Source organism: Myxocyprinus asiaticus, chromosome 29, assembly GCF_019703515.2.
Source record: "Myxocyprinus asiaticus isolate MX2 ecotype Aquarium Trade chromosome 29, UBuf_Myxa_2, whole genome shotgun sequence".
NCBI classification, from domain to species: domain Eukaryota; kingdom Metazoa; phylum Chordata; class Actinopteri; order Cypriniformes; family Catostomidae; genus Myxocyprinus; species Myxocyprinus asiaticus.
This window is the reverse complement of record NC_059372.1, coordinates 7,056,862-7,075,590: the sequence shown is the minus strand read 5'-3', so window position 1 is coordinate 7,075,590 and position 18,729 is coordinate 7,056,862. Positions and strand designations below refer to the sequence as shown.

Genomic DNA, 18,729 nt, shown 5'->3' with positions numbered 1-18,729 from the left:
GCATCTTTCTTTTGGTGTTTTTCAGAGTCAGTATAAAGGTCTCTTTAGTGTCCTGTAAAGTTATTTGGATTTTTACAAAATTATCTTTAAAATACAGTGTCCTGAAAAAGGGACGTTTCTTTTTTTGATGAGTTTATATACATACATATATATCCACACACACACACCGATCAGACACAATATTAAAACAACCTGCCTAATATTGTGTAGGTCCTCCTCGTGCTGCCAAAACAGCACCAACCCTCATCTCAGAATAGCACTGATATACTTCTCACCACAATTGTACAGAGCGGTTATCTGAGTTACTGTAGACTTTGTCAGTTCGAACCAGTCTGGCCATTCTCTGTTGACCTCTCTCATCAACAAGGCATTTCCGTCCACAGAACTGCTGCTCACCGGATGTTTTTTGTTTTTGGCACCATTCTGAGTAAATTCTAGAAACTGTTTTGTGTGAAAATCCCAGGAGATCAGCAGTTACAGAAATATTCTAACCAGCCCATCTGGAACCAACAACCATACATGCGATTTTCTAATCAGCCAATTGTGTGGCAGCAGTGCAATGCATAAAATCACGCAGATACGGGTCAGGCGCTTCAGTTAATGTTCACATCAACCATCAGAATGGTGTGAAAAATGCGATCTCAGTGATTTGGACCGTGGCATGATTGTTGGTGCCAGATGGTCTGGTTTGAGTATTTCTGTAACTGCTGATCTCCTGAGACACAACAGTCTCTAGAATTTACTCAGAATGTTGCCAAAAACAAAAAACATCCAGTGAGCGGCAGTTCTGTGGACGGAAATGCCTTGTTGATGAGAGAGGTCAACAGAGAATGGCCAGACTGGTTTGAACTGACAAAGTACTATTGTGGTGAGACAAATATCAGTGCTATTCCGAGATGCAGTTTGGCGCTGTTTTGGTGGCACGAGGGGGACCTACACAATATTAGGCAGGTGGTTGTAATGCTGTGGCTGATCGGTGTGTGTGTGTGTGTGTGTGTGTGTGTGTGTGTGTGTGTGTGTATATATATATATAGCATTTTATTTTTTTATTTGGGCCGAAATCTGATCTGGTTTCTGTGGAGGGAGCTCTGAGTTGTGAACAAAACATACTACATCAAATGCTTCAAAAGTGCAAGAAAAATCCTGTTTTCTTTCAAATGATTGTGTTGATGCACATAGTGAAATTAAAGCTCAGGCAGGGAAACTCCCTCTGTGGCTAAAAAGAATATAATAAAGTAGAATAAAATTACATGCTGATCTCATCCCAACAGCTTGTAGCTTTCAAATACAAGCCAAAACTATTCTTGGGGGGGAAAAAAACAGAGAGGAAAGGAGAGACACAGAACCTGTTTGTGCTTGAATCTCAGCATTATATTGTTGCTCTGACCACAGTCCTGTGGTCTGCAATTTCAAGCTCTCTCACTGTGTGTTTACAGGCAAGACTCACACCTACATACTTACACTGCAAAAACAGACCACAGTAATATGAACAAACTTTGCAGACCGTACGGTGACTTAGTCAGCCCTTAGTGTTCCATTAGAGGTACGACATGAAAAGTGTTTTGTTTTTTCAGGGTTTTTTCTTAGTCGCTGATTTATGAAGATGTATTTGTCTTGGACAAACCATTTGGACCACAACATAAACCAGAATAATCCAAAATTATTTTGCACAAAAACAGAGGACGGGGCCTGGAGTGGGATCATTTCCTGTCACCTTTCACCCTGTTCTATTCAAATAAAGGTAAAAGCCCATCATAATAATACAATTCAAATAAAAAATATATAAAAATATATTCTCAAAAGACGTTATGAGTCAGTCTTGAATTTCTATTTAACACAGTTTTTCTCAACTGTTGAGTCGCGACCCAAAAGTGGATCACAGGTCTGTTTGGATGGTGTCCCGGACAGCAGGGAAAGAAAAGGTTTCTCCCTCAATTGAAAATCTTTCTCCAGCTGCCCAACAAAAATTTTATTAATCTGGCGTTCTGCGCTTTATACGTTCTAAACATGCTTCTCATCTGCAACACGATATTTCCGCGGGGCGATTGAAGCCTGGTTTCCACGTTAGCCATCACAGAATCACTTGCACCAATGATCTGCTCTGCTTTAACCTACTGTATCTCTGAAGGGCGCATGCATCAACCGGGTTTCCCTCGATATCGTGGCGCAGACCACAAAACTGATGCGACCCATGTTAATTCAAGTGAGAATGTTCCAAAGAGCTACGGGAGGAAGTCAAATCTCTCAAACAGTAGACAGCCCCGACATGCTAAACCGCACTGAAGAGGAAAAGACACAATATTGTGCCATGCACCAAAATAAAATTCTTAAGATAAAATAAAATGCGACCCAGGCTACATTAAATACAAGTTACGCTTTTTACAATGTTGTGTCGCCATTTGATGTCCAAACATAAACTGGGCGTCCCAAAGCAAAACCAGTAGAGAGCCATTGATTTAACAGATGTTAATATGAATAATGCATTAAAACTTATTATAAAGGGCATAAACTGTAATAACTGTTAATGTTATAAAAGTTACATATTTCCTTACTAGTGGTCTGTCCCGATGTGTGTTTACAGCTTCTACTTTCAGGTCAAACATTTCAACTTTACAACCTGTAATAGAAGCAACAGACATTGACAAATATTATATACAGCAATGAAAGTTGTCATTTCCATCTCATTTACACCAACAGATATGACAAAACCTATTTTATTCAGCCAGAATTATAAAAAAGGCATTAAATTAGTGTTGAGTGTAACCGAACTACTTTTAGTACGAAAAGTACCATAACGCATTATATTATCAATAAATCAGATTACAGCTAATTACTTTTGATTACATTGCTTTGGGTTAAACATATTTTTATAATAATATTATTTATGCAGAATACATGTAAAACATGAATTACATTCATACGTCCGTTTGTGTTTTGGTGACAGCTGAAGGGCGTACACCCCTTAAAGAGTTATTGTAAAGGAGAAAAGTGTTGTGTTGAGAGTATGAATTAGGAGGAAACAGACTTTTTATTTTTTATTCGTTGAGCGGAAAAAAACACAAACTTTTCTGTGAAGTGTGATTAATTTTTCCAATTAAGTAATCAGTAATTTGTAGAGGATGACTTTGAGAAACTTGCGCAAAACTGTACATAATACATTTTAAAGTTATTCATAATACCGTGTTATACACACTGTAGTGCATTATTTATTTTTATAAATTATTAGTCATTGTACTAGATTACATTTTCAAAAGAAACCAAACACATACCATAAGCCACTGGGGTCAGCTTTAAAACCACATGAAGAGGGCACTTCAGATAAGGCAAATCATCTGTACAATACAACAACACCAGAAAAACTCATTAAGATGGATGAAGATTTAATAATAAAAAAAAATCCATAAAAATAAAAAGGTATCATTTTTGTGGTGGGGCCAGTCAAAACAAAGACAGGGCAAGTAAAAATCTGAACTACTAACCTGACTAAAAGAAAGAAGAAAAAAATGCTTATTGTTAAGCCCTGTGGAATGTCTTCAATTTTTATTTTAATGTCATCAAAATTTTGGGTGAACTATCCCATTCAACCCTTGTCCCTTCATTTGGACACTTACTGAATAAAAACCAGCTCGTAGAAACCTAGATTCTCATGCTTCTTGTTATCTCATTATAGTCTGTAAACAGGCAGAGGATATCAGGACAGTAACACACAAGATACCGTGTTTGTGTGTGTGTGTGTGTGTGTGTGTGATGTACCAGCGCTCTTGTCCAGGAAGTACGCGAGCAGGCAGCGCATCACGGCCTGATGGCAGACCACCAACACGTTACCCTGTCTCTCTAACTCCATGATTACTGGCTCCAACCGCTGCACCAGGTCCTGATATGACTACAGCAAGAGAAGAGGGACAAAACTGTTTCTCACAAAGAGATGTCTGGGGGTTTTTTGTGTTTTTTTTTACTAATACATCTTTTGTCGCATAACTAGATCTCTTTGAAATCTCTAAATAACATGGCCAGTTAGAACAGGAGAAAACTGTCAATAATTTGTCCGTAATTCATGGTTAAGTCAAGCCCTTACTGTATGCCTGAACATGTTCTTGATGTTGGTATAGTGAGTGAAATTCACTATGGACACTTTTCACAGACCTGTTATGATGCGTTTCCACCTTCTTTTAACAACGTAAATGTAGCAAACATTTTTATATTTCCAATTTTTTTTAAATATTTAGTGTAATTTTATAACATTGCACTTTGTATTATATTACCCTGGAATAAGTTTCCATAGCTGCGATGAAACTTCTAACACAGCTGCTGAGAGAGTAACAGAAAAATTGGCCTGTTTCTCTCTTCTTACTGCTGTTATCAGCGCTGTATATTTGTATCTTCTGTTGTAAAGCTATGAAAGCGTAATCGTAGATTTATTTTATTTTTTTGCTGTTGGAGCAGACGGGTAAGTATGGAATATTTTTATTTAATCATTCAGTTAATCCAATTTTGATAAATTAATATGTATGCAATATGCAATTATCTAAAAATGACAATGTGTAATCAATGTACTACGAATAACTGCATTATCAATGTTATTCAATATGTTGCACATTTAATCATTCTTTTATTGATTTAATACTCTGATTTACTCTGATGCAGTTTGAAACTATGGAAAACAGCTTAGCTTGCAGTCTCTCTCTGTGTAAGGCCTTTCTGTGTCAAGGGAAAATGAGTTGATGTGATACAGACAATGAGAGACCTTGGGAAACAGGAGGGGATGGAATGCATGTGTCAAGCGAGTTTTAAGGATAAGAAACACCACCTGTAGCAGCTTGGCTTCTCTAGAAAGAATTACAGCCTCTTTCTATCAAACTTTGTATGACCCAAACGGAGGTGTGCATGTGGATATTGAAAGAAAAATTTAATGAGCAGAGCTGGTGCTGATAACGCCAAGGTCACCAAAAAAGGCATTGAGATGAAACAGCAAGTTGGGGCCAAAGGTGACCAGCTAGAAGGGAGACAGCAATCGATAGAATGTACCGTGTGCTCATCACTGCTGGTTAGGACAAAAACTCTGATTACCATAGAAAATATACCTTTTATTACATGCCGTTTGCCATCAGTTTAAGAAATGGTATGACTGTGACTAAGTACTCCGTTAAAAAAATAAGGCTGGGCATAGCAATGCATCAATTCTTTGACTACAAACTCTTCAGACATGTTTAGTAAGTTCTGTTCTCTGTTTTGTGTGCAGCTGTATTGTGTTTTCTGTTGTCGCTATCGCTGTGGCAGGCCTGTTTATAGATAAAGAAAACAAGTTTTCACTTGAATGCCCCAATATCGCGAGGGCACTGCGTGAACTGTTGCTATCATTATCTATCATGAATGTGCACAGGAGATCAACGGTTGGTCACAGTTTCACTAAATAATACATTAGTTTTCGATTTGTTTCTCACCAAACCTCATCGTATGCTTTCATAACAATCATGAGTCTCATGGAATAATTTATTAGACTTCTGAATTATATTTTTGGATTCTTTTGAAGCTTGAAGTGGTGGTCACCATAAACTGCCATTGTATGACATCACTGAGCACAAAATTGTTTCACAATTTCTCCATTTGTGTTAAGAAAAAGAAAGTAATGTAGGGTTATAACAGCACAGGGGTGAGTAAACAATGACTACATTTAAATTTTTGGTTAACTAATCTTTTAATATTGTACAAAGAGGTACAAATTATTTTTTACTGTTCTAACAATAACTTTTTTCCTCTGAACATGGATTGGATCTGTTGAACACATGACACGCCAACATTTTAAAGAGAGCCACAATGAAAGATAAATAGAAGATACAAAAAGATACAAAAATAACTCAATATGATAACACGGTGATTGATTGATATGTTATTTTGTACTTCTAAAGCAATTCTGCATTTTGGTTTTTGCAGTTCAGAACAACAGAACTCACATTTACATGTATGTATTGTATATAATAGAACATTACAAATTCATACCATGCATATTTTGGGCAATTCCACGGAAATGTCAACCACATCATGGAAAAATAAAACATTTTAATCAAAGGAACAAAACCCCTTTTTATATTCTGTATTATAGTCGTATAATGGATAATGCCGTCCAGACCACTAGAGGGCGCCGCATGCTCACACAGCGCTGACTGCAGACTGAATTTTAAAACAGCCTTTTAAGGTTTAGTAATCGTGCAAGGCCATATTGCGATATTAATCTTTTTTCAATCAATAATGCAGCATTAATGCCGATCATACCGATGTCTCAGAAGTCAAAGTCTGCTGGTTTCAAAGAGTTTTGAATGGTTTCCCTCATCATGTAGCCTATAGTTAAGTGTCACCTGCACAACTGTCGCGTCCATTTATGGTGGTTTTTCCACATTAACGTGAGAATGAGAAAGAATTAAAATATTATAAATAAACCAATGTTTTTTCATATTGGTGTTTTCATGCTTATAACAGATATGCCAATGATAATTGGCCAATAAATATTGGCAGCCGATACATCGGTGCATCCCTATTTACCACTCACTGATTGCTGTGAATTTTGGTAATGGTACATACCTCTCCTCCTGGATATCTGTAATGGTATTTGTCCTGGTCTCTGAGTGAATATTCTACCGGATATGTTTCTTGTATCTTTTCATATGTCATTTCCTCACAAATACCCTGATACAGAACACAAACACACAAGTCAATTTAAACAATGGGGCACAAATATTTCTCCACTGATTCAGACTTTGTTCACTAATGACACGGTGGATTTGTTTTCTGTTTTGCAATTGATATCAAAGTCGTCCACCTCCATGGATTTTTAATTTGTTTCTAAACTGGAAGCCCTTGGTTTATGAGTTAAATGAGTGAGATGTGATACACTTCCCGTAAACTTCTGATTCAAATTGACTAATCAAGTTCTACCAAAAAACTCTGTTTCCTTCACAGTAAATTATGAATAACAAGTCCAAATTTTGATATGAGAAACAGAAGTGCTGCTGTTACAATAAAAACAGCACCGCAGAACTCACAGCATCAATCTCGTTGAGTATTTTCCACTGCTCGTACGGGACGCCCAGTGCCTCCGCTGTCTGGATGGTACGTCGGAGCTGACTGGTCCACACCTTGAGGTCTGGGATCTTCTGGTTTTCCAGGAACCCACGCAGTACTTTTGAGAACTAAAACAAAGTGGGGAAAATGTTAACAAGCCTAAAACTTTCCTCACCTGCTGTGGTAAAGTGCTGCCGCAGAGCATGCTGGTGTACACAGTATATAAAAGCAGTTTGTGTTTACAGTAGTTACTGTTCATCTATGCTTCAAGATTCACAGTTTTGCTAAATATTATATACATCTTAAAGTTAAGGTTAAATTCTACACTTTTGTCAAATGTTTGTGGTTTTCCCTAAAATCCACTTATAATGCACACAAAAACGTGTAATCTGATCTTTAAAAAACAGGTAATTTAAATATAGAAGTCTTAAAGGTACAGTTTCAAAAACAGCCTGTTTATGACATTCATCTATCTGTCTATCTACAATGGCAAGAAAAAGTATGTGAACCCTTTGGAATTAGCTGGTTTTCTGCATTAATTGGTCATAAAATGTAATCTCATCGTTATCAAAGTCACAAGTATAGACAAACACAACATGCTTAAGCTAACAACACAATGTCTTTTTTGAACACATCCCATTAAAATTCACAGTGCTATGGAACAAGTAAGTGAACCCTTGGATTTAATAACTGGTCGATCCTCCTTTGGCAGCAATAACCTCAACCGTGCGTTTCCAGTAGCTGCGGATGAGACCTGCACAACTTTCAGAAGGAATTTTGGACCATTCTTTCTTACAGAACTGCTTCAGCTCAGCCATATTCTCAGGATGTCTGGTGTGAACGGCTCTCTTGAGGTCATTCCACAGCATCTCTATTGGGTTAAGGTCTGGGCTCTGACTGGGCCACTCCAAAAGTTGGATTTATTTATTTTTTCTGTAAGACATTCTGTAGTGGATTTACTTCGATGTTTAGGGTCATTATCCTGCTGCATCGCCCAACTTCTACTGAACTTCAGCTGGAGCACAGCAACCCTGACATTATCCTGTAGGATATCTTGATAAACTTGGGAATTCATTTTTCCTCAGTGATGGCAAGCGGTCCAGGCCTCGAAGCAGCAAAGCAGCCTCAAATCATGATGCTCACTCCACCGTACTTCACCGTTGGGATGATGTTTTCATGTTGGTACGCAGGGCTCTTTTTACACAATACGTAGTGCTGCATGTTCTTCCCAAATAATCCAACCTTTCATCAGTCCACAAAACATTTTCCCGGTAGCGTAAATAAATCTTGAAAAACTAAAACATCCGAAATTTAACAAATCTCATACATATCTCCCAGGGGACTAATATTTACCTCAATTCTTACCTTTAGTTATATTCAGATGGAATGATTTTTATTGCATACAACCTACATTATGATCCTTCTCCTCAGTCATTGTTTTCCAGCAAGGCATGCAATCATGTGCTAACTTACATCTATATTGTTGCTGGCAAATACCTTTAACAAATAATTTTACATGTAGTTAAAGGACAGTTCCCCCAAAAATGAAAATTATGTCATGATTACCTGACCTATCCCACACCCTAACAACCAGCCAGCACACCCTACCAACCACAGAGCAACACCCCTGCAACCACCTAGCAATCAGCCAGAACACCCTAGCATCAGCTGAGTAACCACCAAGTAAAGTCCTAGGTAGCAACACCCTAGCAAACACCCAAAACCAGGGTTCCCACTCTTTTCAACCAATGAATTTCCATGACTTTTCCATGAATTTTCCATGACTTGAAAGCTAATTTCCATGCCCAAACATTTAGCCTCTCATTCTGAAAATGAAATCGAAATCACATAATCGCGGATTTTAGTGCCCAAAGTACTTCAGCAGTGAGCACATAATTTTTCCGAATTATGTCTGAAGGGTTTTGCCTCTTTCTATCAAACTTTGTATGACCCAAAGGGAGGTGTGAATGTGGATATTGAAAGGAAAATTTAATGAGCAGAGCTGGTGCTGATAACGCTAAGGTCACCAAAAAAGGCACTGAGATGAAACAGCAAGTTGGAGCCAAAGGTGACCAGCTGGAAGGGAAGATGAAACTAGGGAGGCATAAGATGCTTTTATTGGATGAAGAGGCCGTCATTCAAAGAGAGAAGGTGGAACAGAGACTGTATAAAATATGCATGATCCTGAAGTGTGATTTCAGATGCTGGCATCTCAGGTTTTGTTGTGTTGCTCAATAAAGCTTAACCTTTGACATCTGGAACCCCTGACTTCGAGAGTTTTCTTACGGAGAGGGAAAGAGACTTCAATATTCCACAACAAGGTTTCCTCTGTACGGCCCGTGCTAAAATAATGATTAACTTAAGATACGGAAGCTTGAGCAGTTCCTGCATGTTGGTGTTTTTTTGCTCCTCATGTGGCTGCTCAAAAAAGCCTCCACCATATTAGAAAGATCAAAAGACTTACAACCTATTTTGTACGCTGCCCGTGTAGGATCCCAATCCTTTGCCAGCCATTTTTCATACCTGGCCATGCTGAGCCAGGCATTGTAAAAGGTACAGGGTCATGGATAAACTTAGCTGTAAAATCTAAATTTTACATGCTAAAGTAGCTTATGTGAAAATTAGCAAAGAGAGACACACATCACTGAAATAAGCAGGTTAATGGCAATTAGCCTGAAAACGTGAATCCTAAAATGGGTGGGAATTAGCAGCACGTTGTTGTCACTAATTGGTCAGGTATTCTAAATAACATAATATATTTTAAATTCTTTACCATGTGTTTTTAATCCAGTGCAACATAACACCCCGATTAAATATTTTAGGACAGAGCATAATAAATAAAAATATATTAATTATAAAAAAACAAATTCCACGATTTTTCCAAGACTTTTAAGTTTCATTAATTTCCATGACTTTTCCAAGCCTGGAAATCACAATTTTAAAATTCCCTGATATTTCCATGACCATGGGAACACTGCAAAACACATTTACATTTATTGATTTAACACAATAGAACCAGCGAGTATTGACGCTGACTATCACCCCTGGAGTCACAAGTTCGAATCCAGGGCGTGCTGAGTGACTCCAGCCAGGTCTCCTAAGCAAACAAATTGGCCCGGTTGCAAGGGAAGGTAGAGTCACATGGGGTAACCTCCTCGTGGTTGCGATTAGGGGTTCTCGCTCTCAATGAGGCGTGTGGTAAGTTGTGCATGGATCGCGGAGAGCAGCATGAGCCTCCACATGCTGTGAGTCTCCGCGGTGTCATGCACAACGAGCCACGTGATAAGATGCGTGGACTGACCGTCTCAGAAGCGGAGGCAACTGAGACTTACCCTCCGCCACCCGTATTGAGGTGAGTAACCGTGCCACCACGAGGACCTAGTAAGTAGTGGGAATTGGGCATGCCAAAATTGGGGAGAAAAGGGGATAAAAATAAATAAATTAAAAAAATAGAACCACCTGCCCCAAATATTCAAATTACCTGAGACTTATTACCATAAAATTACCACAAAGACTTTGTCAAGACAACTTTCACAAACTTTCCTTTTCTAGTTTTCAAATCATGAGAGAGCCAGTGGATCCATAATAAATGAATGAAAACCTTTCATTTGTACCTCTTTTCCTCTGGTGGATAGCTCAGAATCTCCTCCGATGCAGCCCTGGACGTTGTGTTGGCTCTCGCCGTGGCGGCAGAGGTAGATCGAGTGCTTCTGTACGTGAATATTCATGAGGTAGTAAACGATCTTACTCTGGATGTAATCCTGAACACGGTTCACCAAGAAACGCTGACCAACATTGATCACCTGAATGAAGGAAAGATCCCTGAAAAAAGAGCCAGCGAGAGCCAAAGAGGAAATCAGTTTTAAAGATCCTGTGAAATCGTTAGACGAAAAATGCTCTGTCCTGTGTTGACGTAATTCTGTGTCCTTTTATTTCAATAGCAAATAATCTATAGTTTAAAACACAATGCAAAACCATGATTTACTACTTGCTATTGTTAGTCAGTGGTAGGTGGTATTAGGTGGTATTAGGGGGTTTAATACTTTTAATACCAAATCTAAATCTAAATTAATGCACATATGTAAATATGCTGAATTTAGATTTAAATTAAATTATTACTGTGCTAATCTGTATATTTGGTGACTCAGTTTAGTAAAATTCTCAAAAATAGTGTTCGATGGGGCCTGGGTAGCTCAGTGGTAAAAGACGCTGGCTACCACCTCTGGAGTTCGCAAGTTCAAATCCCAGGGCATGCTGAGTGACTCCAGCCAGGTCTCCTAAGCAACCAAATTGGCCCGGTTGCTAGGGAGGGTAGAGTCACTTGGGGTAACCTCCTCGTTGTCGCTATAATGTGGTTCGTTCTCGGTGGGGCGTGTGGTGAGCTGAGCGTGGATGCCGCGGTGGATGGCGTGAAGCCTCCACACGCGCTATGTCTCCGTGGCAACGCGCTCAACAAGCCACGGGATTCGTCCTTCGCCACCCGGATTGAGGCGAATCACTACGCGACCACGAGGACTTAAAAGCGCATTGGGCTTTCCAAATTGGGTGAAAAAGGGGAAAAATGACTTGTCTTACAAGAGTTTAGTCTACAAGTAAGTTTAACAGTTTTCTGGATGTTGTATGAGCACGTGTATGCCAAGAAAATAATAACTAATTCACCATGTATGAAGACAATGACAGAGGAAGAGATACTTTCACAGCTCTGTCTTCAACCTTTACACATTTCATTTCACAACTGGATGTTACAGAAAAGCCGAGCGCTTCAGCCAGAGGAATTTCAAAAATGTCCTCGAGTGTCCAAAGGATTCAGAATTATTAGTGAAACTTGGTAAATGTTTAAATGGCCACATAAGTTTGCAATACTTAAAACCTATTCCAAAAGGGGTATTTAAGATGACCATTAAAACAAATGTACAAAATAAATTCAGTAAATTGTATTGAATTACAGAATTCATTGGTCTAAAGTCGCCCTCTGCTGGGCACTTTGTGACAAAACATAGGAAAATTACGATCACAGGTCACAGATGAACTGCTGATTTTGAATATCATTATATAGTTAAATCACAAATCATTGAAGGAAGCAAATGGAATTAAAACAGCAGTACAAAAAAACGTATTTAAGTGGTTTATTTTCCCTCAGGGATCAATAAACTTCTTTTATGTTTCAGTTTAATGATAAATGTTTTCTTATTATCATCGAGAAGGTATAATCTTACTTGTCATGTTCATCGGGGTCTAACGGCTGATACGTCACTTTGTAGCACTCGATTCTTTTGAGGAAATCCTCCATGACGCTCTCTCGGCCTCTCTCAGGATAATCAGGGCTGGACACTTTCACATCCTGGACAGAAATTAATTAAAACTTTACAGGATTGAAGCCATGATTCATGACACACCACATACATGATATCCATGAATGTCAATAATAACAAAGTAGCCATTTTGATGTAGAATGCTGTGATAGACCCATATATCAACCACACGCCAATAAATCAGCCGATATTTGGCCATTTTGAGATTATAAGAAGTGTTACCAGCCCATAGTGTGAGTTTTAAAATCTAGACAGCACTTTTCAATGGATAATCATTTTTAGTGAATGTAATGATAGTATATGAGTATATTTTCTGCAGTGTCACTCACCAGGATGTTGGCAGCAATGACTTCTGGGTCATCACACAGTGACTCAACAAAAAACACCTGCAAAACCATAATAATCATGTTAACATCATAGACTATATCCTTGTTTCTTAAAGGGATAGATCAACCAAAAAAAAAATTCTCTCATCATTTTCTCACCCTCAGAGCCCCTGAGAGGACAGGGTGGGAATATTTTCTCTGAAATAGTTTTGCGTGCCTCGCAATAAGTTTACCATGGTTTTACTAAAATAACCATATTTTAACCTTGACATTCATAGTAAAACCATCATAACAACACAGGAAAACAAAAACTATTGATAATAAAAATCATTATCTTGTGGTTATTTATATTTTACTACTTAAAAAAACATGTTTTCCGCCAAAAACTACGGTTACTACAGTCTACAGTATCGGTAGCACTTTATTATAAGGTTACATTTGTTAACATTAGTAAATGCATTAGGTCTCATTTACTAACAATGAACAGAATATTTTTTACAATATTATTCTTTGTTGATGTTAGTTAATAAAAATAAAATGTTTCGTTGTTTGTTTGTTCATAGTGCATTACTGTTTACCTATACAACATTTGATTTAAAAAATGTGTTAGTATATGTTAAAATTAACCAAGATTAATAAATGCTGTAAAAGTACTGTTTGTTGTTAGTTCACGTTAACTAATGTTGTTAACTAATGTTAACAAATGTAACCTTATTTTAAAGCGTTACCACAATATTACTATAGTAGAACCATAGTTAAACTATGGTATTTGCATTGTAAAACCATAATACCCGAAAAATTATTATTTTTATTACCAAAGTTTTCGTTTTCCTGTATTATCACTAAGGTTTCAATACGAATATCATGGTTAAAACATGGTTACTATAGTAAAACCATGGCAAATGCATTGTGAGGGAACGCAAAACTATTGCAAGGGAACCCAACACTTATTGCGAGGGAATGCAAATTACTGCGAGGGAAAACAAAACGTATTGTGTGGGAACGCAAACTATTGTGAGGGAACGCAAAACTTATTGCGACGGAATGCAAACCATTGCGAGGGAACGCAAAACTATTGCGAGGGAATGCAACCTATTGGGAGGGAACGCAAAAATTATTGCGAGGGAAGGCAAACCATTGCGAGGGAACGCAAAAATTATTGCGAGGGAACGCAAACCATTGCGAGGGAACGCAAAACTATTGCAAGGGAACGCAAAACTTACTGCGAGGGAACGCAAAACTTACTGGCGAGGGAATGCAAACTATTGGGAGGGAATGCAAAACTTATTGCGAGGGAACGCAAACCACTGCGAGGGAATGCAAACTATTGCGAGGGAACTATTGCGAGGGAATGCAAACTATTGCGAGGGAATGCAAACTATTGCGAGGGAACTATTGCGAGGGAATGCAAACTATTGCGAGGGAACGCAAACTATTGCGAGGGAATGCAAACTATTGCGAGGGAACGCAAAACTTACTGCGAGGGAACGCAAACAATTGCGAGGGAACGTAAAACTTACTGCGAGGGAACGCAAACCATTGCGAGGAAACGCAAAACTATTGCGAGGGCACGCAAAAATCATTGCAAGGGAATGCAAACTATTGCGAGGGAATGCAAACTATTGCGAGGGAACGCAAAACTTATTGCAAGGGAACGCAAAACTTATTGCGAGGGAACGCAAAACTTATGGCGAGGGAATGCAAACTATTGGGAGGGAATGCAAAACTTATTGCGAGGGAACGCAAACCACTGCGAGGGAATGCAAACTATTGCGAGGGAACTATTGCGAGGGAATGCAAACTATTGCGAGGGAATGCAAACTATTGCGAGGGAACTATTGCGAGGGAATGCAAACTATTGCGAGGGAACTATTGCGAGGGAATGCAAACTATTGTGAGGGAACGCAAAACTTATTGCGAGGGAACGCAAAACTTATTGCGTTATTGCGAGGGAACGCAAAACTTATGGTGAAGGAATGCAAACTATTGGGAGGGAAAGCAAAACTTATTGCGAGGGAACGCAAACCACTGCGAGGGAATGCAAACTATTGCGAGGGAACGCAAACTATTGCAAGGGAACGCAAAACTTATTGCGAGGGAACGCAAAACTTACTGCGAGGGAACGCAAACAATTGTGAGGGAACGCAAAACTTATTGCGAGGGAATGCAAAACTATTGCGAGGGAACGCAAAACTATTGCGAGGGCACGCAAAAATCATTGCAAGGGAATGCAAACTATTGGGAGGGAATGCAAACTATTGCGAGGGAACGCAAAGCTTATGGCGAGGGAACGCAAAACTTATGGCGAGGGAACGCAAACTATTGGGAGGGAATGCAAAACTTATTGCGAGGGAATGCAAACCACTGCGAGGGAACGCAAACTATTGCGAGGGAACGCAAACTATTGCGAGGGAACTATTGCGAGGGAATGCAAACTATTGTGAGGGAACGCAAAACTTATGGCGAGGGAACGCAAAACTTATGGCGAGGGAATGCAAACTATTGGGAGGGAATGCAAAACGTATTGCGAGGGAACGCAAACCACTGCGAGGGAACGCAAAACTTATTGCGAGGGAACGGAAAACTATTGCGAGCAACGCAAAACCTATGGCGAGGAATGCAAAACTTATTGCGAGGGAACGCAAACTATTGTGAGGGAAAGCAAAACTATTTCAGAAATACAATTCCCACCCTGTCCACTCAGGGGCTCCGTACCCTCATCCCAGATGTGTATGACTTTCTTCTGCAGAACACAAACGAGGATTTCTAGAAGAATATCTCAGCTCTGTAAATCCATACAATGCAGGTGAATGGTGGACAGAACTTTGAAGCTCCAAAAAGCACAGACTCCAAAGAGTCCAGTGTTTTCTGAAGCGATCCAAATGATTTTTGGGTGAGAACAGATCAAAAATAACCCTTTTTCACTATAAATCTTGACATCAGCAGTCTCCTTGGCGATCATGATTTCAAGCTCAGTTATTCTTCCTAGCGCCACCTAGTGCTCTTTGCACGCATGAAGCACCTGGAAGTGTAATCGAGCTTGAAATCATAATCGTTCCTAGAGACTGCAATGGCAAGATGTACAGTGAAAAAGGAGTTATATTTTGTTCTGTTCTCAACGAAAATCAATTAGATCTAAAAATCTTCATTTGTGTTCTGCAGAAGAAAAGAAAGAACGTCACATCTGGGATGGCATAAGGGTGAGTAAATGATGTGAGAATTTTCAATCTTGGGGGAACTATCCCTTTAAAAAGACTGATAAAAACAGACAGACAAAGACCAAAGAACAGCTGATATTTCAGTAAATAATGACTGATATTCACAGTTCCTCTGTGACACTGACCTTATATGCGTTCTCCTGTGCAAAATTCAGAATGAGGTTTCTTCTCTCCCTGGTTGTGTTTGTAGCATCAAAAACCTGTCAGAGACAAATGCTTTAATTCACACTGCAAACAAAGACTCTGAGGACATATAGATTAGGAAATATCTGATCAATGATAATGTATCAAGTTTACTAACCAACATAAATGACTATATTCAGGCATGCAACTCTGAATGGCGTAAGCTGATTTGATCTGTTAGCCAATCAGCTCGCTCAAATGTAATATGTCAAATCAATCGGCTCACATGGTGTAAGCTTATAGGTCCTTTGATGTGTAACTTGCATACACTCTCTCTGCCTAACATTTAAATTTGCTCAGTTTGCAATTAAGCCGGTTTCACTACAGCACACTGTGAGTTTTCTCCGAAACCCTCCTCCCCCCCGGCTCCACCTGTCCAGATCTGCAACAAAGGGATTTTTGCCTAATTTTGCAGCAGCATGTCCACATGCTCTGTGTATGTTCTAGCAGTAGCTAGTCTACGTAATTGCTCAGCAGCAGCAGCAGCACCAGCACAGCAGATCGAGTCCACCAAGACCAATATCCTATCAGCGTGTCATACCCACATTAACATGTTAAATCTTTCCAGTTGTTGTCAAGGCTGAACTGCAATTATGCATAAAAAAATTGAATTTTACCATTTTTAATTGACTTTAATATAACAATTTGATTTTAATGCAAAATGTTTATTTATGTACCTCAAACTACACAATCTTTAATTCAATCTTTAATCTAATAATTGGAAAAAATCTAGTTTCAGTATGTAAAGGCCAAAGGTAAAAACTGTCATAAGAATCGAGCTTACAGCGATCTGCCCTCCTTCTTGATTCAGATATGAATTCACATCCTGCAGAGCCACAATTGCACACTGCCTGAGAAAAGACAGAAAACAAATCAGATACAGTAGCCGGAACCTCAAAGATATCAGACCCCACCTATAATCATACAAAACTTCAAAGTGTCAGTAGCCTTGTTGACTTTATTCATTAGCACTGCCCTGAGGGTTTGACTTTAAAGCATAATTTCGGAGATCTGTCTGAATATTTGAGTTTCTTGTGTCAAAAAATGAGAGAAGTGTACAATTAACAACTTTTCTGAAATAATAATCGTGGATTTTTCTTGCTCTTTTGAAATAAAAGCATATGATAAAGACTCAAAACTCCCTCCTCAGCCCGCCCAGACAATTTACTTTATTATGGAAACTAAACCATTGAAACTAATTCAGAATTTACCCTTTCAGAAATCTTCATGGTAATGAAGATGGTTACCAAGTGCTGATTAACATATGACCGCCCATCCGTATTTACATAATTCAGTATTCGGCTACTCAACAGCGTGCATTTTTACTAATTTCATATGCAATCATAACAATGGTTATTTATATATAGAATAAAAAACAGCCTGTTTAATTGTAAGGGTCAGTGAGAGGGTGGAAAATGGTGATGAAAAACTACATTATGACAGGTAAAAAAATAAATGCCACTTAAATTTGTCTTTTAAAGTAGTATTTGGTTTATACATGTAATTTAGCTACTGAAATGTCCTATTGGTGTGCATAATGTAAGACTGGACATATCCTGTTTATACTGTACACAGAGAACTGTGTCAATTCTTACTTCCTGATTTTCATTGCCTCTTCATTGTCATGACGGAAGAAGTCGTACGACTTGTACGACTGTACTGCTTCACGTCTATAAACACCCAGGTTAAAAACTGTCAACACAGACACACCTGTTCTGTTAGAAACTTGAAGATAAAGCAACAGTACTTTCAGAAACATCTGACCCACTTTATATTAGGTGTCTTTAACTAATGAGTACTTAAGCATTTGGTACAATGTACTTACTATGTACATGCGTGTTGTTGCATTGTACTTACATTTAAAGTACCTGCATTAATTACATCTGTAGTTACACTGTTAACCTAACCTCTAATCTTAAACCTAACCCTAACCCTTCCCTAACTTAACCTCACCATAACCCCTAAACCTACCCCTACTCCTAAACCTCAACTTCAACAGCAGCAAATGTGAATCTTGTGAGAATTTTGCAGAATAACATGCAGTTACAAAATAAATACATTGTATTGTATGTATTTTAATGTAAGTACATAGTAGTTAAAGACATCTAATATAAAGTGGGACCGAAAAGTCTTGTGGAAGAAAAACTACAATATCTCATGGGTAAAAAACACCTCATCACCTTACCTTTTGTCGGAACCCCGATCCAGTTGAGGTAGCGGGTCAGTTTCTTAGATATATACGTTTTTCCTCTTGCAGGAAGGCCGATCAGTACTATCACAGTGGGGGAGTTGGTCATGTACGACGCCCACGCTATGAAAACATAAACACACAAATGATTTATTTTGTGCAATTTCCCTTTTAGTGCAGTATATACCAGTAGAACGACATCTGATGAACTTCATGTTTCCAAGTGACCCTGTTTATGCTCATAACAGTTCCTGTTCTGCTGTTTCTCATTCATGGAAAGAAAACACATTCACAAGGTTATTACAAGGTTTTTGAGATCTATATCAATCAAAGACTGAGAAGTATCAGTTGGTTTTACCGAATTGCAACATAAAGCTCTCCGCTGCAGTGGTTATTGACATCATTTCTTTTTCTTGGAAATAAGAGTTCCAGACTTTTTTTTTCCC

At 38.6% G+C, this 18,729-nt stretch overlaps 1 protein-coding gene across 1 annotated transcript in view; it reads right to left on the bottom strand.

Moving 5' to 3' along the window:
• Positions 1-18,729, bottom strand: part of pfkfb2a (6-phosphofructo-2-kinase/fructose-2,6-biphosphatase 2a) — a 30,571-nt gene that overhangs the window by 8,193 nt on the left and 3,649 nt on the right. The window contains exons 3-14 of the mRNA XM_051661194.1: positions 18,281-18,406; positions 17,691-17,787; positions 16,880-16,946; positions 16,038-16,112; positions 12,698-12,754; positions 12,273-12,397; positions 10,671-10,878; positions 7,038-7,184; positions 6,577-6,681; positions 3,754-3,883; positions 3,270-3,332; positions 2,553-2,617 (exon numbers count right to left, since the gene is read on the bottom strand). Coding sequence (XP_051517154.1) covers positions 2,553-2,617; positions 3,270-3,332; positions 3,754-3,883; positions 6,577-6,681; positions 7,038-7,184; positions 10,671-10,878; positions 12,273-12,397; positions 12,698-12,754; positions 16,038-16,112; positions 16,880-16,946; positions 17,691-17,787; positions 18,281-18,406 — 1,265 coding nt within the window. The remainder of the gene's footprint in view (positions 1-2,552; positions 2,618-3,269; positions 3,333-3,753; positions 3,884-6,576; positions 6,682-7,037; positions 7,185-10,670; positions 10,879-12,272; positions 12,398-12,697; positions 12,755-16,037; positions 16,113-16,879; positions 16,947-17,690; positions 17,788-18,280; positions 18,407-18,729) is intronic.